Source organism: Nicotiana tabacum, chromosome 16 (genome assembly GCF_000715075.1).
Source record: "Nicotiana tabacum cultivar K326 chromosome 16, ASM71507v2, whole genome shotgun sequence".
Lineage (NCBI taxonomy): Eukaryota > Viridiplantae > Streptophyta > Magnoliopsida > Solanales > Solanaceae > Nicotiana > Nicotiana tabacum.
The window spans coordinates 167408841-167428445 of record NC_134095.1 but is presented as its reverse complement, the minus strand read 5'-3'; the positions used below and the strand labels follow the sequence as shown (position 1 = coordinate 167428445).

The 19605-nt window shown below is 34.3% G+C and overlaps 1 protein-coding gene across 2 annotated transcripts; it reads left to right on the top strand.

Annotated features, from left to right (window-relative positions):
* Window positions 1-4493: 4493 nt before the first annotated feature.
* On the top strand, window positions 4494-10629 carry LOC107795368 (uncharacterized). Of its 2 annotated transcripts, none has more exons than XM_075233604.1 (4): window positions 4494-4839; window positions 7948-8008; window positions 8605-9630; window positions 10128-10629. In XM_075233604.1, exons 1-4 carry the CDS (start codon window positions 4630-4632, stop codon window positions 10154-10156), a joined length of 1326 nt encoding a protein of 441 aa, XP_075089705.1. In that variant the 5' UTR covers window positions 4494-4629; the 3' UTR covers window positions 10157-10629. The 2 variants fall into 2 exon arrangements, with proteins under 2 accessions (XP_075089705.1, XP_075089706.1); XM_075233605.1 differs by having other exon boundaries at window positions 8605-9627; window positions 10128-10296.
* Window positions 10630-19605: the final 8976 nt, after the last annotated feature.

Sequence of the window (19605 nt, the reverse complement as noted above, 5' to 3'; positions counted from 1 at the left end):
AGAACGTTATAGCATCTATAACGGGTGAATATGTCTCTTCATAGTCGACACCAGGCCTTTGTGAAAATCCTTGTGCAACAAGGCGTACCTTATATCTTTGTACCTCATTTTTTTCATTCCTTTTACGTACAAAGACCCATTTATAGCCAACAGGCTTAACACCCATTAGGTGTTTGGACTACAGGCCCAAAAACTTTACGTTTCGCAAGTGAATTCAACTCTGATTAGATTGCTTCTTGCCATTTTGGTCAATCACGTCTTTGTCGACATTCTCCAACAGATTGAGGTTCAAGATCCTCACTATCTTGCATAATGCTAGATGCAAAATTATATGCAAAGACATAATCCACCACTATATCCACTCGATTCAAATTTGTTTCAATATCGATTGGATTTATTGGTACTCCCTCCGTTCTAATTTGTGTGAACCTGTTTACTGGGCACAGAGTTTAAGAAAAAAAGAAGACTTTTGGAATTTGTGGTCCTAAACAAATCAAAAAGGGACCCAGAATATTTATGTGGTTATAAAAGCTTTTCATTAAGGGTAGAATTGTAAGTTTAAGCTAAATTTTTACCAAATTTAGAAAGGGATCATTCTTTTTAGAACGGACCAAAAAGGAAATAGGTTCACATAAACTGGAACAAAGGGAATAGTTCCTTATCTTTTTGAGTCTTCGGCTCAGTGATTTCCTCATGAATCTCAGGATTGGTTAAATCGAGGATTTTTTCATGAGACTCTTTCGTAGTGTTATCTTGATCATTTCTTTTTCTTTTTCTAAGATTTCAATCCTTAGAACCTAATGGTCTTCCACGTTTTAGGCGTGCTTTTGACTCATTAGCTATGACACTAGAAGATTGTCCAACAGGGACATCAATATAGATTGGAACATTCTCTGCAGGGATATATGATTTTGTTATCCTTTTCAGATCCGTAAATGCATCTGGCATTTGATTTGCTATTTTTTGCAAATGAATAATCTTTTGCACCTCTTTTTTACAAATAGAGGCACGTGGATCAAGATGAGACAATGATGAATTTTTTCACAAAATTTCTCGTTTGGTTTCACCAATTTCTCCCCTTAATTTTGGAAAAAGTGTCTCATCGAATCGACAGTCTTACAAATCGAGCAGTGAATAGATCCCCCGTTAATGTTTCAAGATAGCGAATAATGGAGGGCAATTCAAACCCAACATATATTCCTAACCTTCTTTGGGGACCCATTTTGGTGCGATATGGCAGTGCTGCATGCACATATACTGCGCATCCAAAAATTCTTAAATGGGATATATTAGGTTCATGACCCAAAACTAATTGCAACGGAAAATATTTATGATAATTTGTCGGTCTGAGACGAATAAGCATTACTGCATGCAAAATGGCATGACTCTAAACAGAAGTGGGCAACCTCGTTTTCATGAGTAACGGTCTTGCTATCAATTGCAGACGTTTAATTAAAGACTCTGCAAGTCCATTTTGAGTGTGAACATGAGCTACAGGATGTTCCACTTTTATCCCAATTGATAAACAATAATCATTAAATGCTTAGGATGAAAACTCAACATCATTATCAAGTCTAATAGACTTAATTGGATTATCGGGGAATTGCGCCCGTAATCGAATTAGTTGTGCCATTAATTTTGCAAACGCGAGGTTGCGAGATGACAATAGGCACACACGAGACCATCTAGAAGATGCATCTATTAAGACCATAAAATATCTAAACGACCCACTAGGTGGATGAATAGGTCCACAAATGTCCCTTTGTGTATGTTCCAAAAATGCAGGGGACTCAATCCCAACCTTTGTTGGTGATGGTCTAATAATTAACTTGCCTTGATAACAAGAAGTGCAAGAAAATTCATTATTTAAAAGAATCTTTAAATTCTTTAATGGATGCCCATTTGAGTTTTCTATAATCCGTCTCATCATAATTGATCCAGGATGTCCCAATCGATCATGCCAAAGTATAAAAGTATTGGAATCAGTAACCTTTTGGTTTACAATAGAATGTACCTCAATTGCACTAATTCTTGTCCAATACATGCCACAAGATATGAGAACTTCTCAATAACCCTCTTTTGACCAGAGACATTCTTGGTAATGATGAGATATTCAAGATTATTCTCATCTATTATCTCAATATGATATCCATTTCGGCGGATATCTTTAAAACTCAACAAGTTCCTTTTGGACTTGGAGGAGAACATTGCATTCTCTATGATAAGTATTGTCCCCTTAGGCAGAGTTATAGTAGCTCTTCCAGAGCCTTCAATTAATTTACTACTACCAGAAATTGTAGTAACATCTGCCTTATACATACTTAAATGAGAGAAATATTTCTTCTTTTTGAATATTGTATGTGCCTTACATGAATCAACTAAACAAATATTTTTACAATTGAACTTCGATCCAAGTTTGCTTTGTGGAATATCCAGCTCCCCATGGGATGACATACAAAAAAAATACATGAATAAATATTAGTATTTTCAGAAGAAAAAAAAACCGTACTATTATCATAAACACGGGACAAAAACACTACCATAGTGCTTTTAAACATATTTAAAATATTCACACAGTGATTTTGAAAATAATTCTTCTAAAGTACCATGTACCTATATGAATTTAAAGCAAAATAGAAGTCGAAACACGGTATACTATTCAGTCCATATCACTGTTAACAACGTGAATACTTACATGTTCGATAAATATATGTTTTCGTTACGTTAATGTTCTTGAAATCATATGTTCCACTGGCTTATTACATTTTAGTTTTAGTAGGATAGTTAATATTCTATTTTAAATCAAATTACCTATAAGTTAGGCCATTCCAATATAAGAAGCGATAAGAAAGGTATTCGTACCATTATTGGAACATTGTATAAAACGAATACTAGAACTATATTTAATCAAAATGAACTAAAATTATTCCATAAAATAAATAATTCTAATTGATACTAATGACTACTACTCATGTAATTACATGATGTATATTCACTAGTTACTACGAATAGGCGGAAAAAAAATTACTCGATCATCTTTAACCACAGATCCATCACCGATCAAGTGGTCTATTTTCTTATCAGGGTGCTCAAAGAAGTCTGTCACATCCAAGTGGGTGATGTCAAAATCATTGTCAAAGACAAAATTAGCTTTAAGACCTTTATTCTTTAGAGATGTTTGATAAAGCTCAACCAAATGTTTGGTATATGACAAATATTTGCTCAATATCGTTTTCCACAGCAACGATAACATTCAGTTTCTGAACCATTGCCTTTGGCTTCTCATGTTTCCCTTTCCACTTTTGATGGTTATTTTTCTTTGGGGGTGATTAACACTAGGAGAATTTCTTCCTTGTCTACGACCATGGCCACGACCACGAATAGGGCCACGGCCTTTTCCATGCTTAGCATAATGGGAATACACCTCATCCACTTCAAGCAATGGTGTAGACCTAGTGGGTCGATTTTCGTGATTTCTCATGAGCAAAGCGTCGTTTCGTTCAGCCACAAGGAGAAGAGAAATCAACTCAGAATACTTCTTGAAACCTTTCTCTTTGTACTGCTGTTGCAGGACCATATTGGAGACATGAAATGTTGTAAACGTTTTTTCAAGCATATCATAGTCAGTGATAGTATCTCCATAGAGTTTTAATTTAGAAGTAATTCTGAATATCGCAGAATTATATTCAGAAACAGACTTAAAGTCTTGGAGCCTCAGATGAGCCCAATCATATCGTGCTTGTGGAAGAGTGATCAATTGTCATATCTTTCTTTTAAACCATTCCACAAAATAAGTGGATCTTTGATTATGAGATATTCTATTTTTAACCCTTCATCAAGGTGATGGCCCAAGAAAATCAAGGCTTAAGCACAATCTTGGGTGGATACTTTATTTTTGTCTTTAATGGCGTCTCTAAGACCCATTGCATCTAAATGAATTTCAGCATCCAACACCCATGTCATATAGTTCTTGCCCGAAATTTCAAGGGCACCGAACTTTCTTTTTATAATATCAGTCATAATTAAAAAGGGAGAAAAGTTATACCTTAGTCTTCTCAAATAGCTTCTTGAGACGGTAGAGTCTCGTGCTGATAACGTGTTATAAAATAATAAAAGAAGAACAATATTGCAGAGAAAGAGAGAGAGGAAATTCTTATTGAATTTTGGGATGAATTACAATATAATAGGACCCCTCTATTTATAGGGAAAAATCTCTCTAAAATATAGTCATTCACCTTAAATAGAATTCTATTTATAACAAATAATAATTTATCAGTTGAATCTTGAATAAATATGTACTATCATATTATATCGCATTATTTATATCGTAGAAATTCATTTTTTTGACAAGTCATTCTCTATCGAAGCATTATAAATGTAGAGTAAGATTTGAAAACGATATTTATATGGAATTAATAAAGAAGTCCAAAATGTGAATTGAAAAGGCTTGTAAATCGCATCTCTGTCTGCGACTTTTAAATCGCAGTAATTCAATACGCTTTATTAGTCCCATTTAACCGTACTTGATATCCGATTTGTAGATCCCCTAAAGTTCTCTCAGGTGGCTATTCATCTCTCTCCATAATCTGTGGCCTTCTCCTCTCTCTTTCTCATCATTCTCAATTCTCAATGGCGGCTAGAATCGCACTGTTGAAGTACCTGAGAGTGGAAGCTCGCCCGGCACAACTTCGAAACCCTAGGCTAATCGGAGGTTCATTCAGTCAGCTTTTCAGGCGTCAGTTCTCTGACGAAGTAAGAGGCTCATTTCTCGATAAGGATGAAGTCAGAGATCGCGTTATCAATGTCGTCAAAAACTGCCAAAAAGTTGATCCCTCCAAGGTAAATTTTCTAACATTTCTCATTATATATATATATACACACACAGTTATAATTTGTTATTCAGGAAATGACTTGAAGTGAAATTAGGGTTTTATTTAGGTTCCTGCTAATTTAGGCATGGGAATTACACTTCTATTTTGTGTTTTTAACGTTATCCATGGGCGGTAATAGTAGTCGAGTCAGGAATTTATATAAGGGGATTCAAAAAAAATACTAGAATGTCACGCCTGTCATTTGAACTTGAACCTGTGACTTAAAGCATTTTTTGAACCCATTTTGCCATTTCACTAGACTTTTTCATTATATCAACTGGTTTGAACGGTTTATATATATCCAAAAATATCGCACTCAAGGGTGTGATCTAGTGGCCGCTGAAGTGGGTTGAAAACCATGGTCTCTAGTTCAAATTTCAGCAGATTCAAAACACTAGGTCAGCTTTTCCCATCTGTCCAGGCCTTGGTGGACATAGTCACTTGATATGTGTTGCGGGGAAGGTGCAGGTTTCTCGTGGAATTAGTTGAGATGTGCATAAGCTAGTCCGGACGCTACGGTTATAAAAAAATAAATATATTTATCCATTAGTTTTTCCCTATTTGTGCAGTATAATTTTACCAGGAATTGAATCCCCTTCCCTCCATTTAAATCCGCCACTGGGCGTTAATTTATTGTAAGGCTGCTGGTCCTTTAGATTTATACTGTGTGGTATTTTTTTCTCGAGGATAGTGGGCTTATATCTTTTAGCTAGAGAATATGGTGATAGATTTTTTATTTTAGAGTTGAGAAGATAAAAATAGGTACTGCAAGTAATAGGGAATTTGATAAAAACATATGTTGATTTACATAAATCTAGTACTTAGTGGATGCTCATATCCATTTATTAATCGGCTTTAAGATTGATTCAGCCCGAGGGAACTGGTAATTGATAGCTGACTGGGAGATAAGACAAAACACAGCAAAAGTTTCAATAAATTAAAAAATGCCAGAGTGTATCTCTTTTCTTAAAAAAAAAACAACTACCACAGATTTTATTTAACGAATAATGATAATCACCTCGTCGTGGTTTAGAAACTTGCGTATTGCCCATCTATGGCAAGAAATTGGTTTGTTACCCGTTTGTGGTCCAAAGGCGCTAGTTTACTCATGCTTACAATGTTAGGTGGTACTTTTGGATAGTGATAAAGATGCAGATTGTTCCCTTGTAGTTTCTACGGACTAGTGTTGTAAAGAGCTATCTCTCCGTCATTTGGAATGACAGAGAGATACGAGCTATGAGGTAGGGAGCTAATCCACTAGTTGCTAAATATCACGGAGACGTAACTTGCAGTTCATCCTTATATCTATTATGCGTAATTAAGTTATAGTGTAAGTCTACGGTACAATATCGTAAAGTGTTACCAATCCTATACTCTAGTTCTAGCAAATAAATACAACAATTAGAGAGTAAAACTCATTCCATAGCAACAAGTCATTCGAGGTCATTGAAGAAAGGAAAGTGTAACACTCCTCAAATTTATAAAAGTTTCGAGACACGCTAATTATAAAATTAAATTATTATTATTTATTTCTTCTTGCCCACAGTGAAAAAAAAATATATACAATTAAGTAGTTGGATGTACAATTAGGAGAATATTAATAATTTTGTTATTATTAAATATTAAAAGTATGTTATGTATAACAGTATAAGTAATACTAGTTAAGTTAAAACCAAAAAAAAAAGGAAAATAATTTTTTTTTAAAAAGAAGGGAAAACGTGAACCTAAAAGCCCATAAAGGGCTGTTGGGACCAAAAAGGGGTTTCTTTGCATATAAAAGTCTTTTGTTCACTCTAGAACAGAGAATAACGAAAGCAGGAAAAAAATCCTATAGACTAGAACAGAGAGTAACGCAACAGAGGCAGCAAACCCAGGAAATATTTCACGCAGATAACACGGAAAGATTCTAGGGTTCTTTACAAATCACTAATTCTTGAATTCAGGTATATAAAATTCCCTATTTTCAATTATCCTAAAGTAGTAATATGTAAGAATTGAATAGCTAATTCCCTTCTTCCTCTATATCAACAATAAATTTAATATTTAGGTGTAGTACTTTAAAATTGATTAAAATATATTGGTTGTTGTAGTATCGATTGGTTGACTGGTGTCAATTTGACTGGGGCTATGTATTGGCTCGAGAAGTTTTGAGGTGAATTGATATAACCCTTTACTAAAGTGGTTTAACTCACAAAAGCACGCATACAAGGTGTTTGACGAATTGCTTAAAAGAGTTTATCTTTATTTAATTAGAGCGAGTGAGTACCCATTAATTTAGAATTGTTCTAGCAAAAGTTTAGATGATATATTATGCTATATGTGCTTAAATTTTCAGATTTTTGTGTTATTCTTATATGTTATTTTCATGTTGAAAATTATGAAGAAGAAAGAATTTTTAGAAATATTTTTATATGTTTATTTCATTCTTATGCCATGCTTTACATTTAAGGACACCAATATGAGCATGTACATAATGTTCTATAAAGAAAAGATTTAGACTTGAAAAGTCACAAGAAGAAGTTTTAGAAAGAAAAGATTTTTGGGGAGTATCCTTTATTCTGAGAAGGGGTCATCGTCCAGGCCGAGGGTCCTGACCAAGGCGTTGACTTCCTGAAACTACTTGTGCCAAAGTAGGGAGCATACGAGCCGAGGGTCTCGTTGCTGAGAATTTACTTAACCATGCTAAGGTATGATACATGAGCGCTGAGAACCATGAAGCGAGTGACACCTCGTGGATTGGGCCTATTCGATCAGGTTGGGATTGAACTCGTGCCGATCACACGGTGACTGAGACAAAATTAAGTCAGGATAGTCGGAACTCCCAAAGTATAAAGTGAAGTATTTTTTTTAAAGAAAGAAAAAGAAAAGAATTTCTTTTAGAATATTCATAAATTGCTATTATGCAATTATTTTAGAATTATTCTTATAAGCTTTATGTTTTACATGCATTTAGAACCTTTGCTCGTAATGTATATGTTATTAAAGTTTCTCCCCCTGTTGTTGAGACTCACTGAGTACAGTGGATGGTACTGACGTTCTCTTTTGGGAACCTACGTTGGTCTGCGGTACAACGTAGAAACCGGATTTGCAAGCGAGCAGGCTACGAGTTAGGACTTCCTTCCTTTCCAGTGATATTGGTGAGCTCTGCTTTTGTTCGTGGAGTATTCTTAGAGTCATTTTCATTTAGCTATTTCTTTGTTTATTTAAAGAACTGGCCAGGAAATCTCATGTCCTGAGCAGTGCGTCAATTTATCAGTAGAGGCTTCATAGACATAGTCATTGGGTTGAGATTCAGATGTTATTTTATAATAACTTAGCAGTAATTCAGTAGTTACTACGAATAAAGCTTTGGAGTTGATTTATTTAAATATTTGAATTAATCCAAAAGTATTTGTTTAGAGTATTGCTTTGTTGCATATAAAGTTTGGAGTTATAATAGGGTTGATAAGCAGAGATGGTTCGCTCGATCATGTTTAGTGATCGAGTGCCGGTCTCGGCTTGTTCAAAAAATGGGTCGTGACAAACTTGGTATCAGAGCCTCAGGTTTATGGAGTCCTAGGGGTCTATGAAGCCGTATTAGTAGAGTCTTGTTTATGTGTATGAAGCGCGCCATACTTATAAACATGAGGCTACAAGTATTTAGGAAAAGTCTCTTTTTTTCATACTTTAGACCGTGCAATAGAGTCTACCTCTAAGAAATTATCTAATTTATTCATTTCTCCAAAACTCGCAGGAATGGCTCGTACTCGTAACTCTGACACCGACACTCAGGATGCTTCTCAAGAAACCATCGCTACTATTGTGGCTCAAGGTAGAACTAAGAAGGCTTCGACTCAGAAAAGGAGGGGAAAATCCGCAAAGGGAGTCCAAGTACCCCGGGTTGAACAAGAAGAAGGGGTGGAGCATGATGATCCAGTACCTCAGGATCCAGTACTGCCCCCAACAGCAGCCCCGGCTCAGGCAACTATATCTCTCGAGGTGGGTCAGATGTTTAATGCTGTCAACAGTGCTATGGAGATGTTTAAAGCCTCTATGGCCAACCAGAACGAGAGAAGAGATGAGATTCCACCTCAATCAAATAGACAGAGCAATTCTGAGTCTTCAAGAGTGAATGAATTTTTGAAGTTGAGTCCTCCAGTGTTCCATGGTTCTATAGTTGATGAAGATCCGATGTTGTGGCTGGAGGGTGTCAAGAAAGCCTTCCGAGTGATGAAAGCATTTGATGATGAAGCTGTAGAGCTAGCTGCTTACCAGCTTAGAGATGTGGCCGGCGCTTGGTTTGAGATGTGGGAAAAGGAAAGAGATGAAGATGATGGTCCGCCTACTTGGGAAGAATTTGAAGAGGCCTTCATGGCTAACTTTATCCCAGAAGAGGATAGGGAAGCTAAGGCTACAGAGTTCGAACAACTCAAGCAAGGGAATAAAAGTGTGCAAGAGTACTACATGGAATTCATAAGGTTAGCTAAGCATGCTCCTCACATGGTTAAGACTGAAAAAGCAAAGATTCGCAGGTTTGTGGGCGGTTTAGCTTACCACATTAAGGATACGACATCAGCTGCAGCAGTAGGGATGGAAGCCTTCTCCTCTGTTGTGGGATTTGCCAAGCACTTAGAGAAAGACAGACAACTAAAGAGAGAAGAAAAAGAGCTTAACAAGAAAGCCCGTACAACGTGCAGGTGTCATGGTACATCCAGCGGAGGTGGAAGGGATCCCTCTAAGGAGTCATTAGCACCAGCTCAGTTCAGTCATCAGTCAGGTGGTGGGTCTTCCTTCAGACGTACTTAGAGTAATGGTTAACATGAATATTTCTACAGCGCACTAGAGTGAGACTAGCCAGTTAGGAGTTAGTCTTAGGATGCTACTGGTCATCTACTGATGCAGGGCTTTAGCTGCTGGTTATTATTATACCATCCATCTATTTCGTATTTCTGATATTGCTGTTATTTTATTACGAGTCTATTGATGGTACTAATATATCATCTCTTGTTGCTTTCTTGAGCCGAGGGTCTCCTTGAAACAGCCTCTCTGTCCCTCGGGGTAGGGGTAAGGTCTGCGCACATATTACCCTCCCCAGACCCCACTTGTGGGATTATACTGGGTCGTTGTTGTTGCTGTTGTTGTTGTTGTTGTTGTAGTAGTAGTTTATGTTTACTTGTGATCTTTGAGGTTTTTTTCTGCATTTCATTCTTTGTTAGTTTCATGAAGTAGTACTGTTACTATTATATTTACAGATGTCATTTTACATTTACTTGGCAGGTTGTCCCAAAAGCTCACTTCCAAAATGATCTTGGTTTAGATAGTTTAGACACCGTGGAAATCGTGATGGCCCTTGAAGAAGAATTTGCGTTTGAGATTCCTAACAATGAAGCTGACAAGATCCACTCAATAAATTTAGCTGTTGATTTCATTGCATCTCATCCTCAAGCAAAATAAAGGAACATACTGTAGCTTGATGAGTGTCCTGTCCATTTCCGTTTATAACTTTCTCTTCACAGTTCAAGTATGGGCTGCTTTTCATCGACTCACTTTTGGTATATGGTTAATACGTACGCTTACTGCTCTACGCTCTTTTAAGGATTGTGGTCATTCCAGAGGATGAGAACTACCATTATCGGCTAGATTTGTTATAATGTCTCAGACAACAGTTTAATCTCTATTTGATTCGAGGTCTATGCTGTTAGAAAGATTATTGCTGATGAAAATAAACCTAGCTGCATGGTAGCATGGGGTTAAAATGAAGTTTTAATCCCTTTATTTCTCATTGTTGCCAAGCCAAACATGTTTACAGTTTATTTATTGCCCAGAACTATGATCAATTGGTTGCGTTTTGTCGTTCTTGAGTGAATCAGTTGACTAGATACTGAACATGTTTGCTAATCAGGCCTAATTGGATTTGGATAATTGGATGTAGTTATACAGTTTGACTTGTTTGCTTGGCAAGTAATTACTAGCGTAGAATTGGGTGTAATTGAGAGGAATCATTACATTCGGGGAGGTGAGAACCGGTAGTAATTATATTTCTCCTTTTCCAAATATTTATCTTTTAAAAAGAAAGATTTCTGTTATTTTGTCAAATTTCTGTTTAAACCTGAGACCACATTCTTGCCTCATTGCAGCTAATAGTAGTTGTAACTGAATTACTCATTACATCTTTTCTTCCTTTTCAAATCGTTTGTCTTATTGCTGCAATCGCAGTACACTAGTAATACTTTGTAGTTTGGTGTATTGGTGATAATAATGAACTCAATGACTTGCTGTATTGTTATTTTCCTTCCCTTTTCATCTTTATTGAAATAATTATTTTATCGGAAGAATTTTGTGTTGATTACAACAACAACAACAAACCCAGTTTGATCCCAGCAGGTGAGGTTTGGGGAGGATAGTTTGTACGCAGACCTTATCTCTACCTAATACAGGTGGAGAGGTTGTTTCTTGGTTGATTATTATGATAATTTTAAAAAATTATTAGGTTCATAATAACGAGTTTTTATTGCAGATAGATTGATAATAGTGTTGGTATTTTTTATTTTTTTTACGTAAATAGTTTTATTTTCTATTAATTAGTACTATAAATGTTTTATTATAGAAAAGTCCTTTTTAAAATCATATTTATCTTCTTCTTTTTTTAATTTAAAATAGATAAACAAATCTTAAGTTTCATATTATCTTCACGTAAGTTGATAATAATTAGTATATTTTTGCAATCAAACATGATTTCGTATTCTGTATTTCATATTTCTTATATTGTTGTTATTTTATTATGCATTTTTATGGTACTAATATATCGGCTCCTGTTGCTTTTTTTGAGCCGAGAGTCTCCTCAAAACAGCCTCTCTACCCTTTGGGGTAGGGGTAAGGTCTGCGTACATATTACCCTCCACAGACCCTACTTGTGGGATTATACTGGGTCGTTGTTGTTGTTGTTGCAATCAAACATGATACAGATAATTAAATTATAATTATGTCAAAACAAATAACGTGACTTTATAATTATATATTGTATAATTACTAGATTGTATAATGACAATGTGATTTTCAAACCGACACTAAAATAATTATATACAATCATGTCTCTTGACAAGATCTTAACAACTAAATAAAGTATTTTAAATGGAAAACTTTCGTCTGAATCAAGCTACGTACTGTTTTTTTTTTTAAAAAAAAAAGAAAAAAAAATTGAGGCTCAAATCCCTAAACAAAGTCATGTGACCTCTGTCCTAGGGTCTGATCTCTGGAAATTGCCAAGCTGGCATCACCACGTTGGATTCCTCTTTCTCGTGGGCTCCACTTCCCTTCTGCCACGTGGCTAACGTGCTTGTGGGCCCATCTAAAAGAACATGGGTTCTTACTTGCTCGCACGCTCTCTGCACGTGACCTCCAGTTCAATTTTATTTTATTTTTTCCTTTTTCTTTACGTAGTCCAAATTTTTAGCCAATATTTTCTTTGATTTTTATTGAATCTGCCAGAGGTCAAACTGGTAATGAAGGTTAACATGTCTTTTCTAGAAACAATCTCAGTACGTGACAACCACACATACGCACGACCAAAATTATGAAAATTTGATTTTGGTTCAATTTTTGAAGGAAAAGGTTGAGAAAAATGTGATAGTTGACGTTTAAATTTGGTTTTTGTTACTGTAATAAAAGTCTAATTTCCCATCCCCATAGACTTTCGAGCTCTGATGGTAAGCAACCCCCACTTCCAACCGAGAGGTTGTGAGTTCAAGTCTCCCCAAAAGCAAGGTGGGAAGTTCTTGGAGGGAAGGATGTCGGGGGTCTATTTGGAAACAGTCTCTCTACCCTAGGGTAGGGGTAAGGTCTGCGTACACACTACCCTCCCCAGACCCCACTAAGTGAGATTATACTGGGTTGTTGTTATATAGACCTTCGAGATGAATTAGGATATTTTTTTTATGTCATACGATATATCAATCCGGAAAACTTACTTTCAGTTAGGGATGGCAATGGGGCAGGGCGGGTGCTGAACGGGACGGGCGGAATGGGTTAAAACAATTTTTAAAAATTTTAAAGCGGGGCGGGTTGCAGATTGCGGGTTTAATGCGGGGCAACTTTGAATTTTATCTTTTTTGAAACAAAATAATCATTTCAACTACAATTTCACATTTTTCTTCACTAGCACGAATACTACTTTGATTTTATAATTAACTAATTTGCATAAGTCTCACTAAAATGATATTACATAGGTCAAGATATCGTATAAGTAATAGGAAATGATAGTAACCCATTTATTTTGAAAGTCCATCGTAATACTCTCTCAATTTGGGGTGGGGTGGGGTGACGTGGGTGCGGGGCAGTTATGAATTTACTTGCTTGTATAAAGAGCATGCGCGAGAGAGCTACTACGCTCACCGTGCACTTGCATTACCACTTGAGCTTCGCTACCGCACCCGTCCAGCTCCTACACCCAAGGGCGGATCTACCTTAGCTCAAGTATTACGTGACACCGCTTCGTCGAAAATCTTTACTAATTATTTATATATAATTGAAATGAAAAAACAAGAAAAACAGTAAAATATAATAAGTGACACCACTTGTCACAAAGAGGCGTCTAGCTTATTTGGTTAAAACCTAAAGATTTCTGTGCAGGGCCGTGAGTTCGAACTTGTGCAACCTCGATGTTTTAATACTTTTGTACTACTTGACTAGCAAATACATTTTTTGAATAGGAGGGATGCTGCTTGTGTTATATCTTTTTCCTGATTGTTTTTAAATATGATATTATTACAATAATTTTTTTTATTTGTTCATGTCTAAAATGCAGGGGCGGACCCATATTAGTTTAATCTCTTTCCATAGTTATGGAACTTACTATATGAAATTATTAATTTAGCTTAGCTCTTTTTTATTTTATTTTTTTGTAACAGTTAGTGCAAGTTAAATTAAAATTAATAAAAAAGTCTAATATTATAAATATAGATCAAACTTATTGTTACAGTAAAATTTGTAAAATTTTCTGAAGTTTAATAACTTGTCAAATTGTAAAGGTAAATAGATCAGTTGTTATATATATAGAGAGAGAGGCAAATTTTCTTTAAGGTTTTGTTAGAACCAAAATAAAGAGTACCAGGTAAACCATGTTTATTTTTAACTCAATGTCTCTTTTACGGTAGATTATTTTTAAAGACTTCAGTATACGTTTGAACCCGCTTGTATAAAAGTTTGGGTCCGCAACTATTAAAATAGTGACACCGCTTACAAAAACTCCTGCGTACGCCCCTGCCTACACCTACTACAAACTTGAACCATCACCTGGCTGCCCCAGAGGCGGATCCAGGATTTGAGAATAACGGGGGCACCATCAAAAAAATTGTAGCAGGCGGGTTTCAAACCCGCATCGTGTGACAAGGAGCAAGTCTTATTCTTAGAAGCGGACCATTGCTGCAAATATAATTTTGTTAACGGGTTCACATGACCCCTCAAGCATGACTGTAGGTCCGCCTCTGTGCTGCCCTAAAACGCCATTCCCCTAAAGTTTCAAAGTGATTCTCATTCTTACCGCAATCTTCTTAAGTCGAAAGAAAGTCGGGCGTATAGAGATTCCATAAAGCATCAATTCAAACATATTATTGTAATTATGTCAATACTTCTATATAACTTTATCTCAACTAGTTCTTAAATTTAACTCTTTTAACTACTCATGTCAGATTAGGCAGTAGGTATCGAATACCTAAATTAATGATAATCAACAAAAAATAAATGACCTGTCAAATTATTACTCTTTCCGGTTCACAATAAGTGACCAGTTTACTTTTTCATTTTGGTTCAAAATAAGTGTCCAGTTAGGTAATCAAGAAAAAATTTAATTTGTTTTTACTCTTTTACCCTTATGTGCATATCCTTAAAAGGTTTGCTCACTCCTCACTATAGCTATCAACAACAACAACAACAACGACCCAGTATAATCCCACAAATGGGGTCTGGGGAGGGTAATATGTACGCAGACCTTACCCCTACCCTAAAGGGTAGAGAGGCTGTTTCCAGGAGACTCTCGGCTATGTGACCAATATTTAATAAGGATAGTTTAATCATACTAGGTATTTTTGTATAGAATTTAGTATTTTTTTTAATGGACGTGCTAAAAGAAAACTGGTCATTTATTATGTATCGGAGGGAGTATTTTTTATAAGTATACACATGGAGGGAGCAGTTATAAACTAGAGTAGAAGAATTTGACCTAAAAAAGCCTATGGTTTAGGGAAAATATTATAATAGTAGGTCCAACTTAAGGGAGTTAAGAGAAAGTGAGGGGACAGCAATATACAAATTATCATTGTAACAACTAAAAGATTTACCTAGGGTAGTGCTAATTTATGTTAATTTAGTTGACTCGGTACGAAATTTAAAAAAAAAAATTGTGGTGTTAAACGAGACACGTATATTTTGTCGTGATATAAATCATTGTATAAAGGTAAGTTATTTTCAAAAAATGGAAAAAGTCATATTTTTGCACAGATTAAAAAGAAAATAGGTTCACGTAAATTAAAATAGAGGGAGTAATACTTTTTTTGTTCCATTTTATGTAATATTGTTTTCTTATTTGTCTGTTTTAAGAAGATGTAAAATTTTAAATCTAAAAATAATTTTATTTTAAAATTTTTATTTTATGTTTAGTGATATGCTTTTATAGTGTATCATGACATATTTAAAGCTGCAAGTTCTAAAAATTTTGATTTTTCTTTCAAGACAATTTATCAAATGAAACACCATCACGTAAATTAAGGTAGATGATTTATATTTGGAATGTATCTAAGTAGGCGTTTGGACATAAGAATTGTAAAATTCAGAAAATGGTAAAAAAAAAAAAAAAAAAAGTAAAAATGGTATTTGAAATTTGGAGTTGTGTTTGGACATAAATTTCAGTTTGGGTTGTTTTTGAAGTTTTGTGAGTGATTTGAGTGGAAATTTTAAAAAATAGCTTTTTGAAGTTTTTGGAAATTTTCGAAAATTTTCAAAATGCATCTTCAAGTGCAAATTGGAAATTTTATGAACAAGCGATGATTTCGAAAAAAAAATAATTTTTTTTGGAAAAAAGAAAAAAAAAGAATTATGTCCAAACGGGCTCTAAGAATAAGAAAAGGGTCATTGCCTAGTGGTACGGTGCTTACCATCCATGTTGTGCGAATTCTCTAAAATACGGTTGCATTCATGCTAGATCCTCAAAAAATATATTAATTTCGAAGGATTCTAATATGCACCGAAAATATTTTCAAAGAGTCCGAACAACATAACTTACCACACTGGAGCACTAATTTGAAATTAGACAAAGAAACCTCTTTAGTAGTTTTTTTATTATCACAGTGTTCTGTTAATATTCATAATATTTATTTACGTTGTACTTAAGGATTATATATAACACTAAGGGGTCATTTAGTCTGAAAACAAGTTATAATGGGATTAATTATACTGGAATTGGTTATGCCATGATTAGTTTTCATGGTTTTATTGACTATTTGATACGAACGTTGTAATAGTCTTGTGACTGTTAATTTTACTGCTTTATTCTGGAATTACTGTTTCACCCTCTGACGGGTATAAATTATCACGGTACTACTTTTAATCATGGAATAACTTATCCCAGTATTAACAATCAAACAAAGAATAAAGTGGTACTAAATTTTTATCTCAAAATAATTTTTGCTTATCTTTCATACCAAACAACCCCTAGGAGTTCTCTAATAATGTACTTTAATAATTACATATCTAATATACGAAGAGTCTTTTAGTAAATATTAATCTTCTAGTTTGTATCACCTAAATGAATTTTCAATAATCAATTTTTAAAATCTTTTTCCAGATATGCATCAATTAATAAACACACACACAAAAAAAAGAGTAAAATGTCATGTGCATTTGCTGATAGTGCAAACTAGTGTAGATTTTTTTTTTTTGGTTTTATTATTATTATTATTATTATTATTTTTTTTTTTTTTGGGTGTAGATTGTTAAACTTATGAGACTGACACAACTACTTAATTGCTTATCTTTGAAGTGAAGGAAGTGACAATCATCAATTTGGTTTTAGTTTTCCTTATATAAAAGACTTTTTTTTAACTAATCAATATGAAACTAATACTTTAATTTGCTTAGTAATTTTTTGTTAAAAAGATTTTTTTTTCCACTTTCACTGAAAATGATCAGTTCTTTTATAGTTAAGTGTTGGTTACTTCTTTATTAATTTTTGGTTGTTGAGGAATTTATTTTGCTCGTGATTGAGTATTAATGAATAATTTTAGCACTCAGTCAAACGGCGTATCTTTGCATAATGAATCCCCATAGTCGGGGGCGGGGGTTAAGCATCCGATTCGATAATAAACACTAAATAAAAAGGCAAATTAATTTTTTCACCCGCCTACCCTTAGATTTTCGAGCACTAAATTCTCACTAATGTTTGCGTTATCAGGGGCGGATCCACCCTTATGGGTGGGGGTGGTATGACAACCGTTCGGTTGGTAAAATTATCATATATTTATGTATAAAAAATTTAAATTAGGTTAAATATATGATCCTGTCACCCCCATCCGTAAACTAGACAAATATGCCATGACTGGTATACCTTTTTGAAAGCTTTTCTCGTGTATAAAATTCAAGTTCGAATTTATCTTGAACCTTGTCTGACTTTCCTTTTTCGTTGTACTTTTTATTTCTTTTATCCCAGTCATTTTCCTTTTTGGCTACCTCCCAATTTTCTATTTGTCGTTTATTATTTTTATTTTTTCCCTCTATTCTATTACTTTATCTGTGATATTTAGCAAGAACACTCAAAAAAAAGCCTCCAAAATTTAAAATTTCATAATGTAAGCATTTCTCTTAATCTCAAATCTTTTAGTTTGATTGTTAAATACAATTTAAATATCTTTAGTAATAAATTATGATGAATATTTCGCAAGCATTAGATTTATGATTTTAAGTTTTGAGATCTTATAGTTTAGCTAATTCTGCATTTATTTATGGGGTATAATTTATCTATTGAAGATGTTTTTTTCCCTTATTCTAATCAGTGGAGTTCCCTTATTAAAGATTTTATTTTACTTGTGCAAATTTATTTTTAGCATACAAAAAAAAAATGTAGTTCCCTAGTGAAAATATCGATTTTACTTGTATTATTAATAATAAAAGTGTGATTCTTCTTTAAAATATTAATTATATTTGTTTCTTAATGTCTGAGATGTAATTTTCATACGACAATAATAACATATATACCCAGTGAAATTCCATAAGTAAGGTTTGGAAAATTGATGTAATTTCTATATTTGCAAATAAAGTGCTTATTAAATTGTCCAAATAAACTAAAACAAATGAACTGGACAAACATTCCGAACAAACTATATATTAGTAGTAGTTATTATAAGGTGTACATTAAAGGAAATTTTGGTACCCGCCACCTTTAAATCCTAGATCCGCCTCTGTGCGTTATTCAAGTCAATATTTTTGTATTCGCTTTGTTTACTACCGTTCGCGCGGAGGCTTCTCTCTAAGGCGGAATGCTCTGCTACCGATGTATCTATACATCCCACAGCTTTGGCAGATCGCTTACCCTTATTCATTTTCGGCACACGAGCGCTCGAGCTAGGAAATAGAAATGACGGTTTAAGCCATTAGGTATAGACGCTTTCCACTTATGATAAATTTCTCTCTCTAAACATCACTCTAAAAACAATTTGGTACCAAATCTATCATATATTTTAGGAAAATTGTGGGTTCCTTCAAATGATGACTTGTTTAAATGGTAATTAATCTTATCCATTAATATAAGGACTAAAATTGGAGCAAAAAGATCTAGCTATATTATTATATTTTTATTATTAAAATTAAAGGGAAAAATAATTGGAAGGAAGATATTCAAAGAGTACAATCCAAGTTATATTAAAAGTGCAAGTAAAATGAAAAATGAAAAAGAAGCTCATCTCTTATTCCCTTTTTTCCTTTTAAAGAAACACCAGTAATTAATATTGATAGAGGCGGACAAAATTATATTTCATTAAACCAAATATAATTCAAAAGAAATTATTAACTTATAATTTTAAAAATATAATATGTAAGCACTGAACCTTAAAATTTAGCCGTTTAAATTTAAATTCTGAATATGCCTCTGAATATAAATAACCAAATATAAATTAATTTTTCTCCAAACCGATTTATTTAAATTTATTTTATTTTGAGTTAACAAAAATTAAAAAGACAGGTTTAGTTAATCTGTTGCCATTTACCGTACATCCTTTTGTCAGTTAGTAACGGTAGTTATACTTTTTTACATTGTTCCATTTTTCTCCAAACGCTCCACGCGACAGGAAACGTTTCCATAACACTCGCCTTCCTAATTGGTGAATACAACGTCAATCAGTCTGCGTGTAATGATATAATTGGTTCGTGAGGTTCACTTGCTAGTAGTATGCGAAAGTCAATTAGATATGTGAAAGAACAAAGTGAAGCATCTCAAATGTCAAAAATAACGGCCGTTACATACGAGGCAATTGACGCGCTTTAGCTTTTCCAAAACCGGCAATAATTACGGGCGAACATATACGTTAAGGTTCCGCCATTAACTCGTTGAAAAAGAAGAGAAAAAGTTCAAATTCACAATTTAAAATTCAGGTCTATTCACGTGGTGTAGTTTGAGTATCGGTCGGTTCGGTCCGGTTATGAATATTATCGGTTTAGCATATTGGTTATTGATTTACAAATTTGATAAACCGATAACCGAACCGATAAGATA

Excerpts from the sequence above, each read along its gene's own strand:
- LOC107795368 (XM_075233604.1), top strand. The coding sequence starts at position 4,630 with ATGGCGGCTAGAATCGCACTGTTGAAGTACCTGAGAGTGGAAGCTCGC. Across the intron at positions 4,840-7,947 it reads AAAAAGTTGATCCCTCCAAG|AAACCGGATTTGCAAGCGAG; the intron begins GTAAATTTTCTA and ends GGTACAACGTAG. Across the intron at positions 8,009-8,604 it reads CTTCCTTTCCAGTGATATTG|GAATGGCTCGTACTCGTAAC; the intron begins GTGAGCTCTGCT and ends CAAAACTCGCAG.